At 37.6% G+C, this 11029-nt stretch overlaps 4 protein-coding genes across 4 annotated transcripts; 1 reads left to right on the top strand and 3 right to left on the bottom strand. All coding sequences in view use genetic code 12, as the record gives it.

Moving 5' to 3' along the window:
* Positions 1-123: 123 nt before the first annotated feature.
* PVL30_000025 (uncharacterized protein) lies at positions 124-1380 on the bottom strand (the record flags this gene model as incomplete). The annotated part of the gene is made up of 1 exon (XM_001527449.2): positions 124-1380. The coding sequence occupies one exon, from the start codon at positions 1378-1380 to the stop codon at positions 124-126; it is 1257 nt and encodes a 418-aa protein (XP_001527499.2).
* A 1182-nt stretch (positions 1381-2562) lies between these two features.
* Positions 2563-4152, top strand: PVL30_000024 (uncharacterized protein; the record flags this gene model as incomplete). Its single annotated transcript, XM_001527448.2, has 1 exon — positions 2563-4152. One exon carries the CDS (start codon positions 2563-2565, stop codon positions 4150-4152), a length of 1590 nt encoding a protein of 529 aa, XP_001527498.2.
* Positions 4153-4733: 581 nt separating this feature from the next.
* Positions 4734-4985, bottom strand: PVL30_000023 (uncharacterized protein; the record flags this gene model as incomplete). The annotated part of the gene is made up of 1 exon (XM_061119137.1): positions 4734-4985. One exon carries the CDS (start codon positions 4983-4985, stop codon positions 4734-4736), a length of 252 nt encoding a protein of 83 aa, XP_060975120.1.
* Positions 4986-5408: 423 nt separating this feature from the next.
* Positions 5409-9233, bottom strand: rga1 (Rho-type GTPase activating protein Rga1; the record flags this gene model as incomplete). The annotated part of the gene is made up of 1 exon (XM_001527447.1): positions 5409-9233. The coding sequence occupies one exon, from the start codon at positions 9231-9233 to the stop codon at positions 5409-5411; it is 3825 nt and encodes a 1274-aa protein (XP_001527497.2).
* Positions 9234-11029: the final 1796 nt, after the last annotated feature.

Below are 11029 nucleotides of genomic sequence, written 5' to 3'. Positions count from 1 at the left end.
AAAAACAAAAGGCTCAATAACGACAAATTTAATTTATGATGCACAATGTTATACGCCATATAAGTATGTTTTTTAAGCAATTGTCTATGAATTAATTTCTACTTATTTGAAACATTGTCACTTTCAAGCAAGGGGCACGCCTTCGCGATTCAACTCGCTGTCTGTGAAAATCAAGCGATTTGAATCCAATTGTTCATCTATGTAATCACCATAGGTCAAGTACCCATTCAACAGGTGGGTATAGAAAAACTCTCTTTGATAATTATCCAACTTGAAGTTTTTTCGAAGCCTCTCAACAAGGTCTGGGTTAGAAGTAAACGGCCTTGAGAACGCAATTAAGGTTCGGTCATCGCTATTGACATGTTCAAGAAGCGAGGTGTTAATAGTATTGACTTGAGCTTTATAGTTGGTTGCGTATCCACCTGCACGAATAAGAATTCCGCTCCATCGATTGATCAATGGCTCATTTGTATGATCCTTCGGGTCCTGATCAGTTGATCCTGATACTCTTGGCTCTGAGATGGAGACATATGCAATTTCGTCACCTTTATTTTTCTTTTGCTCAAGGTATTCAACAATGTAGTTACAAAAAGTTAATGGCGGGTGATCAGTATAAACATTTTCAGGATAAACCATACCAAAATGCTGGGACCATGCGCTAAGTCGTAAGCCAATTCTTGAAGCACCAACATGTTCAATCAACTTTTCTACAATTTCTATAAGAAATCTGCACCTATTTTCAACTGAGCCTCCATATTGATCATTTCTGGTATTGGAAATCGGCGAGAGAAACTGTTCTATAAGGAAACCTGAAGAGCCATGAAGCTCAACAAAGTCAAAGCCTGCTTCTTCAATGCAGTTTATAGCAGCTTGTACAAAATCGTCTTGGATTTCCTTAATCTCCTCGATGGTTAGTGCTCGCAAAGGATAATTGTGTGTTGTTGCTTGTTCTTCCTGGGTTTTGGAATGGTAAATGGAAGAAGGTGCAGTATAGGGAAGATTTTTTTCCTTCATTTCTTCGATATTTGCTACTCTACCAGGAGCAAATATCTGACACGAAACGTATGATCCATTTGCGTGAATCTTGTCGGTAATTTTCTTTAACGCTTTGCAACGATTCTTGGACCATACTCCTGACTTATAAGGAACAAGTCCACTGCGTGGGGACACTAAACAAGATTCAAATATGATGAGGGTACCTTTACTTCTTGACCTTGAGTCATAGTACTCAAGCATCAAATCGGTCGGGAAATGACTTCCATCGCCTGTAGATCTAGATCTAGATGTTGGAGCATGTACAACCCTATGATTCAAAGTTATTTTCCCGTCACCCACTTTGATTGGTTTAAACAAGTTGCTATCACTAAATCGAGGTGACATTGTAAAAAGCTTAAAGTTAAAAGTACCTTGATTCAAAAAGGAAAAAAAAAAAAGAAAAGAAAAAAAAGAAGTACTATACTTATTCACCAAGAATGTAAAATATAGAGCATACTCTGTAATGATATATGTATAGAGTATATTTTGTCATATAGTTTCAGGAATATATACATATACATATATATGAGAATATATATATATGTGTGTGTGCGTGAGTCTATGTGTATATGAAATATAAATTCTTTAGCGAAACCAATAAAGGATCCCATGTTAGACAACGTGGGTAAATAAAGTTGTTGGTCTCTCTACGCAAATCTTGTAGAATATATTTATTCTTACGGGCCGCGTGAATCGATCCGAATTTTCAACTACACCTATCTGTCTCGTTTGACTGTCTCTTATTTTTGTTTTAAAATTTTATATTTATCAAATTTTGGTTCCTACTTTTTTGATTCTTGATTTGTGTCTTTTTTTTTCAGAGGACAGAACAGAAATGGTTCCTGAGCGGAAAACTTAAAGCCACGTCTGAAATTTTTTACTCCTTCTCATCCCCCCTGGATCCAAAAGCCATTCAGATCTAGTCAACTGTTTTGCGGGTGTTTTTTTATTTCTTTTCTTTTGGAAAAAACAACAAGGTGCTCCTTTATGTTTTGATTGAAATAAAAAAGAGAAGAAGCAAGAACGAAAAAACGAAATCTATTCCTGTTCAAGACTAAATGAAAAGAACTGGAAAAGAGAAACAGTAGTAGAAAATGAAAGATCGATTGAGTTCGAAAAGTATTCCTTCAATACAGTACTCTACTGCTCTTAACTATTAAAACAAAAGATCTATTAGACTGATCAATTCGCATCCCTAATTTATCATACTTATGTATTCTTGCGAGCTTTTACCCATTTCATTATTAATTCCAAATTTTTTCTTTTTCTTTTTTTTTTTGCTTCGTTTTGCTTTGTGAAACTCCCAGTCGCTTTGTTCCACTCTATGCACTCATCAATCCTCCCTTGTACGGAATTTTTATCAGATCCAACGCAGAGCGATTAAAATAGTTCGTGTAGACATCACAATAGTATGTATAGTTGCGGAATATATATTAATACACTCCTCGATATTTGTTCATTGGAAAAAAAAAATCTAATAAAGAAGATGGAGACCATGTTCTTCTTTTTCATAGCAAAAAGAGCAATATGAGCAAGGATCAGCTAGCCGATATCAATGTCGGAGTTACCGATGGACTCTTGACACCCGATCAACAAGATTACGATCATGAAAATGAACACCAAACCCAGCAACAACAAGAACAACTACAGCAACAACTAAAGCAACAGCAACAGCAACAGCATCAACCATCACATGTACCAGTGGGTCTCGTTGAATTTGAGGGTGAGACCATACTGATAGATAGCGTCGATTGGAGAAAATCAAAGTTACTCATAATCCAACTAACAGCCTCCTTTCTTGTCTTTATCTTGTTTGGTCTTGGTGACCAAGCAATAGGAACCTTGATTCCAGAATTGCAAAAACACTATAAAATCAATGATCGAGAGATTAGCTATATATTTCTTATGAATGTCACCGGGTATTTGGTGATGGCAATATGCAGCAATGTTAGCCATGTGAATTTGGGTGTTGGTGGGGTAGCCGTTATGGGGGCAACACTCATTACATCAGCCTATCTTGCTGTTTCCATGAAACCACCATTCGCTGTCCTATTGATTTCCTATTTTTTTGCAGGATGTGGCTCGGGATCTTTGGACGCATCTCTAAACTCATGGATTGCTAACCTCGTTGACTCTAATCAACTATTGGGTATATTGCATGGATGTTGGGGGATTGGTAGTCTCATCACTCCAAGTCTCATTACGTTTTTGCTCGAAAAGCCCAATAACCCATGGAAATGGAACACCTACTACATACTCCTTGCAGTTATTGGAGCTTCAATCTTAATATTGATTGCATACACATTTCGACTCGAGACCCCTAAGAAATACAAATATCTTTCGAAAATTCGCCACGAAACTTCCAAACACGAAATAGAATTGGATGATTTGCAAGATCTGTCTTCAAGTCAAGATGACTATGACTTAAACGAAATGTCTTCTTCTTCAGGGCTGGAAGATCTTGATAACAATAGTGATTCTGGTGAAGACGATGTGCACCATGTTTCATTTAGCGAGGCACTCAAGCTGCCTCTCATTTGGGGTTTTGCATCCATTTTGTTTATATATGTTGGAGGAGAATCAGCGTTTGGCGCCTGGTTGGTGACCTACCTAATGAGGCTGAAGGACTGGAAATACACTGCTTCATCGCATATGGCTACAATGTTTTGGCTTGGATTAACCGCTGGTCGAATTGGTCTTGGCTTTGTTACTGCTCATTTTTTCAAAACTGAACTAATAGCAAACATGGTCTACATTGTGTTGTCTTTGCTTGGATACATTGCATTCTATATGCTTCTGTTCACTCATGCGGTGATTTTATTATTTATTGTGGTTTTTGTTACTGGTGCGGTGGTTGGTCCTATATTCCCCACCACAATCGTCGCTGCACTGGCTATTTTGCCAGCACGTTTGCAAACCGTTGGTATTGGTTTTATTTGTGCTTTTGGTGGTGGTGGGGCAGCAGGGATCCCTTCTTTAATTGGATTATTGGCGCATTCGAGTTTGGGCTTGGCTTCTTTTCCAGGAGTGATTATCGTTATGTTTGCCTTGCTCACAGTGCTGTGGTTATTAGTGATGCTTAGATATAGAAAACAGTATAAAAGGACATTTATTTAAAGGGCAATAAAATGATTGTGAGACGGATAATTTTAAAAAATATTTTGTTTTTTTTTTTAAAGAGGAAATTGGTGGAAATTGGAGAAAACTCACGCTTGAATGTGCGAATAACCTTTAAATCTGTTGTTAAAGTATCCTGTAACTGATTTTAACAGCTTATGATAGATACATATATACAAATATATACACATGCAGTTCTTGCTGATTAAAAGCGGACCATGGAATTCGATATTTTTGTTAGTTGTTTGAGTATTAAGCTTACCTTGTATATCTTATTCAATTCCACAACGTTAATGAAAACAAAAAAAGAAGCAAAAAAGAAGAACAAGGAAAGGGTGGTGGAAAAAAAATACGAAAAGAAAAGAATGTTAACCTCTTTTATTTCGATTTGAAACTCGTGCAAGACTTGATGAGCAAAATACAGATGATATCTTTTGCCGAACTCTTTACTCCCTCTCCCTCTCCCTCTCCCTCTTTCTCCCCCCCTTCCCCTCTTCCCCTGAAATAGAACTAGAACCTTGCTTCCTCTCTTCTTCGCATCTTTCCAGTGGTCATCTTCCATCTCCATACTTTGACATTTATCAACTACGCTCAGCTGCTTCGTACTCTTCTGGGGTATAAGTCTTTTGTGTAAATGCATGAATAGCAGCAATCTCTTCCTTTAGCTCCGAATTGACCATTCTGTGTCTTGCTAATTTATTCTTTCCATTAAACTTGTTGGATACAATCACTACTGCAAATGCTTGACCACAACCACCCGACATGTCCTGCACAAGCACCAAGTCTGCACCGAGTCTCTCCTGTATTATCTTCTTGAAATCTTCCAGTTCCATTGAATATGTTATTGTAGAAGAGCTGTCGTTGGTGTTATTTGTTACCTTGTCGCAAAAGATTAAGAACTCAAAAGAGATGAAGAAGTCTGCTAAATGTCGTTGTGTGAGAGATTGTGGGAGATAAAAAAATAAAAGAAATGTTTGAGCACACAAAAACGTCGAAAAACAGGTAATGGAAATAATAATCAAAAAAAAAAAAATAGAAAAGAAAGAGTACTAAATTTTTGAAAATCGTGCACCAAAACATTGATAGAAATATTGTTAATATCCTTTCCATGTAGAAATCACATCCATATTTCTCATTTATTTTTTGTTTTGTTTTCTGCTTTTGCCAAAAAAGTCAAACAAATTTATATGTGGTCACAATAAAATCCGTCAAGACCTACAACAGTGAACACTTTATTCTCATTGGATTTTATTCCATTACATCTTCTCTTCCTTATATAGACTATCTAATTGAGCAAAAATCTCCTTTGATGATAACAGCTTATCATTTGCATCAAATCCGCATGCATCAAATGTTTGTAAAATATCTGTTGGTATGATACTCAATTCCTCATGGTTCTCAATCAACTGATTAACAACTTCAATGGCGAGAAAGTAATTGTCTCCTTGCTCAGTTTGATTCGAAGACTGTTTAGTAAACAATATATTTGGAGCGATAACCGTAGCGAGATTGTGGGTATCCATTTTCGAACCACTTTCCTCGTCGACTTCGGCAAATGAGGCAACCCAACTGAAAAAGTATAAAAGAACTTCTAGTAAGTTGCGGTGATCACGTGGTAATAAACAATATGCCAATTGCAAAATTCTTTTGCGGCCTTCTGCTGTAGGGTTTGATTGCGACATGATCCACAAGTCATTCAAATCATATGTTAGTAATGGTGTTGGAAGCTCACGCAACCATTTCTTCATCAACGCTGCAAGTTGAACAGCGCTTTGATTGCTAAAATCCGGAGATTTGGCAGGATTCGAGTTTATTTGCTCTGTGAGCTCACGCAACTTCTTGATGTTACCATTCAACCTAAATATACCCTCCACAGACATATCCTTTTGCTTTAAAGCATTAATCACATCATCAATCACTATAGGTATCCTCAATTTAGAAGGTCCCACGCCTAGATCGGAATCCACCCCAAACTTTTTAGTCAAAACACTCAATTCAATACCAAAAACTCCGTTGGTTTTTTCTTTAGTATTTGCCCCACCTATTCTCAATTTTTCCCAAAATGTAAGCTGTTTTCTGGTTTGAATATGAGCAACTAAGTCATCCTTTACCAACTCTTTATTCATCTCACACAATGCTTCGATTGCAATATGCCTAATGATGAAATGGTTCCTTTTGGAAAGTTCTGAGTAAAAAATCTGTCTATCGCTGGGCTCTTCTTTTTGCTGCAAACTGGTGTTCAATATATGATTCAATGCACTACTTGGAGTTGTAGCTGTTGATGCACCTGCTCCGCCTGCAGATCCATGGCCTCCGCTTTTCAACATATGGGAACTACTTCTTTGATACAATTTATTATGGTGTTTGAATGCATTGGGTCGTTGGTCCCTGGCTTGTTCTGCAGCAACGATTCGAGGAATATCATCCAATGTCAATGATTTCTCATTTTTCAATAGGTCTGAAGTCCTATCCAACTGCACCGACGTTAGTTGGCGTTGTGGCTCGTCTCTAATTTGCAATTCTTTTCTCGCAACAAATGTCTCTTCTCCTTCGAACGAAAGTTGAGACGCTCCACTTTCTTTGCGAGTGAAATTAGTGTTGTTGTTGTTGTTATTGTTTTTGTTGTGGCTACTCAAATTACTTTTGCTGTTGCTATAGGCTATCTCCAAAGAACTTTGTGGAGAACCATCCTCTTTTGTACGAATTATATCTTCTTGCGCATAATTTGCTTCGGGTGCAGTAATTATAACTGATTTTCTTGCCCGCTTCTTCACAGACTTTGAAAGCTTTTGGCTCAGTCGACTGCTTCGTAAACGAGTGACATCGTCTAAAGTTTGTACGTAGGTGGCACGTTCAATATCTGGTCTTGCTTGCTGCTCTTCGCCTAAAGGTGCAGCAGCTTTGTCAAAGTCAATGCACATTACCGACTTGGATCTTTGCAATGCAATCTTTAGTAGATACACTAATTGACTAAGGTCTGACACGTGTGAAAACCCCTTTATACTAACGTTTTCGCCGATACCTTCATCAATACAGTTTTTACACAAAATTTGATTATCGCGAGTCCTCCGACATTCGCTTGCTTCATGTGAAACTTCCCTGTGGCAATGGTAACAAGTAAAGCACTTCAAATGCCATCGATCGTTTTGAAATTTAATGCATGCCTTTTCTACACTCTTCAGACACTTGATACAAGCATCTGTAGATCCCAGTGGAACAGAAAGCGATTCAATAAAATGTTTAGCATCTCCCACATTTTCCGCACTCACGTTGGCAATCTCCTCGTATTGAGATATATCATTTAAGAATTCGTCTAGTGCCTCTGAAGTGCCGTATGTCTTGTTCAATAATAGCGCGTCCTTAAGACCAATTCGAATCAATAGTTTGAGGTAATGTGCACATCCAGTAATTACTGCTAGTAATTCTGCAGACAAGCTACCAGAGCTTGAAATGTTGGTTGATTTACGTAAAATTGCCAAGTAACTCATGATTTTCCCGGTGATATTCCTAGGCTCTTTTCTCAATTGCTGAAAAAAGGACGACTCGAGTGAGTCTTGAGTATCGGCTTTCAGTAGAGTAATAGAAGCTTGCAGTGGTGTTTGTGCTTGCATATAAGATTGTGCCTTTTGGCATCTTTCCATAACTGAATCCAAAGCATTAAATAAAACCTCAACACAAAGCATTAATTTCCCAGTAACCACTAATCCGCTAAACTTATTGGCAGTGCAGGCATTCAATAGCATATCTGAAATGCATCCTGCAGTGACTTGCTCATACCCAGAAAGTCGTAGCCAGCAGCTCATAACCACTTGCTCAATATGTTGCTCCATTGTAATTAGCTGGTTGGAATCGATAGAAGTATCTGATAATTTGACTTGCCGTAGATTGGTGAGCAATTCGTTTGACCAGCCATAAAGCTCTTGAAGACCCACTGAGTCGGCTGTTATATTCACGTTCCAAAACTTATGAACCATAAAACATTCAGGATGCCAATGTTGGGTTCTACCGCCACGGAAAAGTTCAACAAATTGCTTTATTATAGATGACTGACAACCCTCACAATGTGAAGCATATAGTTTTGAATAGTGATAATGGCACAAGATATTGTTCTCGTGCTCATAGTAGCTCTCATCCGTATCAAACACATGTTGACAAACTGAACATTTAAAGTGCTCGAGGTGGTATTTATTGCCCAAAGCAGTGATATAGGGTCCTCTTAAAGCACTGTCGCAATTAAAACAAATTAAATCCAAGCGCTTGAAATAGTCATATTCGCAAAGTGGCACTTGTATAGCAGTCTCGCTGCCATTTACATTTGCTGGGATTTCATGTGGGAAAAACTTTGCAGAGCATTGCACACCACACTCGTGACAAGTGAAACACTGCACGTGAAAAGCGTTTTGCAAAGCTCTCACAAATTGTCCTGTAATTTCAAGCCCACATTTCCGACAAACTTTTCGTGACTTTTTTCTAGGAACGGGCAATACAACAGGGTCTTTATCTTTTGGAACCTGCCTTGCCTCTGGAGTGGGTGATATTGCAATCGAATGTCTTTGCGAAGGATCGCGGCTCAGCTTGGTGCTTTGACTTGACGAGCTATACACACTAAGTTCATCCTTTTGTTTTGGGTTCCTATTGGGTAATGGTGGAATTAATGTAGTCCATGGCTGGTTTGGGTTGGGGTTTGAATTTAGATTTGGGTTTGGGTTTGGTGGTTTCGATTTCAATTTAATGTCCCTCGGCGACTGAGGCGGTGCAGCAGACGGAATTGGTGAGAAAGTTCCTCGTTGATACAACGGAGCCGGTGAAGACAACAACGGCGATGGTGATGACGGTTGATCATGGTGTTGAGGATAAAATATTCGTTGCCTCGAAGACAGATGTAAGTCATTATTTTGTGACCTCGACCGCGAGTGTCTACTATAGGATGAGTCGATTGTGGCTGCGGCAGTCCTTGGTAACACTGGCTCTGGTGCAACCACCTCCGTTCGATTCAAAGTCCAATCCTGTTGTCTAGATGGCAAATGAAACTCTTTGTTTCGGTCCGGCTGAGTTTGTTGTTTTCGACCTGGGTGTTCCATGAGCTTATAAACGTGTAATTAATTTTATTTATATATATATATATCCTTCTCTCTATTTTTGAATAGTTTTGTTTTTACTTATTGTTACTTATTTGAAGTACCCTTTTTTACCAATTGATAGTTGCCCAAAGTTTATTTTTTATATATTTTTGTTTTTTATTTGATTTAATTTTGCTTTTGCTTTTGCTTTTGTTTTGTTTTGTTTTGTTGTTTTTGTGAATGAAAAAAGAGTGACTGAAAGTTGGATTCTTTGGGTATTAACGTTGGAAAAGAAAAGGGGTTGGTTAAATGTAATCAGAAGTAGCACATGAATATGACTCTACTCTTTACGAGCAAATAATTGATTAGTATTCAAATATGTGTATATATAGGTGACAATAGTAGTGGTGAGAGTCTTAATGGTCTTAGTAGTGGTTGTGGTTGGTGTGGTGGTGGGTGGTGTTGTTGTTGTTGGTGGTATGGGGTAACATGTAGAACATGACATTCGTGTATTTTCTGATCTATTTTTGTTTGTAGAATTTTCGTTTGTTTTTTTTTTGTCTTTTTTTTTTTAATATTGTCTCGTTTTTTTGTCTCATTTAATGTCTCATTTCTTGTCCCGTTTTTTTGTCTCGTCTACTGTTTTTCCTGACCCTCTCTTAAAATTTAAATCAGCATTTTTTGGACTAAGAAACGAGGGATGATAAGGAGGAGAAAAGAAAAGCTATTTGTGAAGAATTGAGAGGTGAATGTCTACGAGGAGCTGCAGAGCAACAAGCAAATGTTTCGTGTATAGAGTAAATGGATTTAGTTCATAGAGTGGATACAACCCCATTTTTGATACTACAAGTTGTAAATTAGACTTGATGAGGGAAGGGGGGGGGGGGGGGGGGGTTGGGTGATGTAAAAATAGACTTTTCTTTCAAGATCACCATTTTTTGTTCTCATATAAACTTATTTAACCTAGAGGTCGTGTACTCTTGCACTCTAATTTTGAAACTCTTGCAACACAAATGATAATTGTAGGTCCTTATTTTTTCATGCCCTTGCCGCCACCTTTTAACTTATTGCAAACGTGTCAGAGTTTATGGCAAATGATCAAAGATTGTTCAAAAAATAAAAAACAAGTAGAAACAAAGGTAGTAATGTTTCTTTTTTCAATATAAATGGTGGTGATGAAATAATCACTGCATGTCTAAACCATCTTGAAGTTATTGCTTAAACACTTGAACTCAAATGCTTTAACTATTGAAATTGGACGATGAGAATGGAGCTTTTCCAGCTCCACTTGATACTCATTAGTTCTTAATTTAAGACTTTGGACTTGTGGCTTGAGACTTGATGCTGGTAATGTGCAATAAAACAATGATACAATAATACAATAATACAATAATGCAATCACGCCGTACCGAAATGATTTACTATTTCAAATCAAAAGAGCTTAAAATGCTCATGCACTTGTTATTGTAACTTACTCAATCCAATATGTATTGCTTTTCTTTTGAAGAACAAAAAAAGAAAAAGAAGAAAAAAAAAAGAAAGACAAGTACAATAAAACAATAAATTGAGGGTAAAGAGGGTGGGTGGAGTTTGGTAGTATGCGCAGAAGAAGGATTTTCATGGTGAACAACTGCTAATTTTGGAAATGAGACATTATTATTGTGAAAAGGTGCTGCCGAGCGCAGAAGGCATGGTAGAAATTAGAAAGGTGAAATTGACGCATCAACAACATCTGATTTCCTGAACCGGCATCTTTTTCGTTCGTGAATATTATGCGAATTATAAAAAAAAAGATACAAAGTTTTTGTTATTTGTTC

This window comes from Lodderomyces elongisporus, chromosome 1 (assembly GCF_030384665.1).
Source record: "Lodderomyces elongisporus chromosome 1, complete sequence".
NCBI classification, from domain to species: domain Eukaryota; kingdom Fungi; phylum Ascomycota; class Pichiomycetes; order Serinales; family Debaryomycetaceae; genus Lodderomyces; species Lodderomyces elongisporus.
The sequence above is the reverse complement of the archived record's forward strand: the minus strand, read 5'-3'. Positions and strand labels throughout refer to the sequence as shown.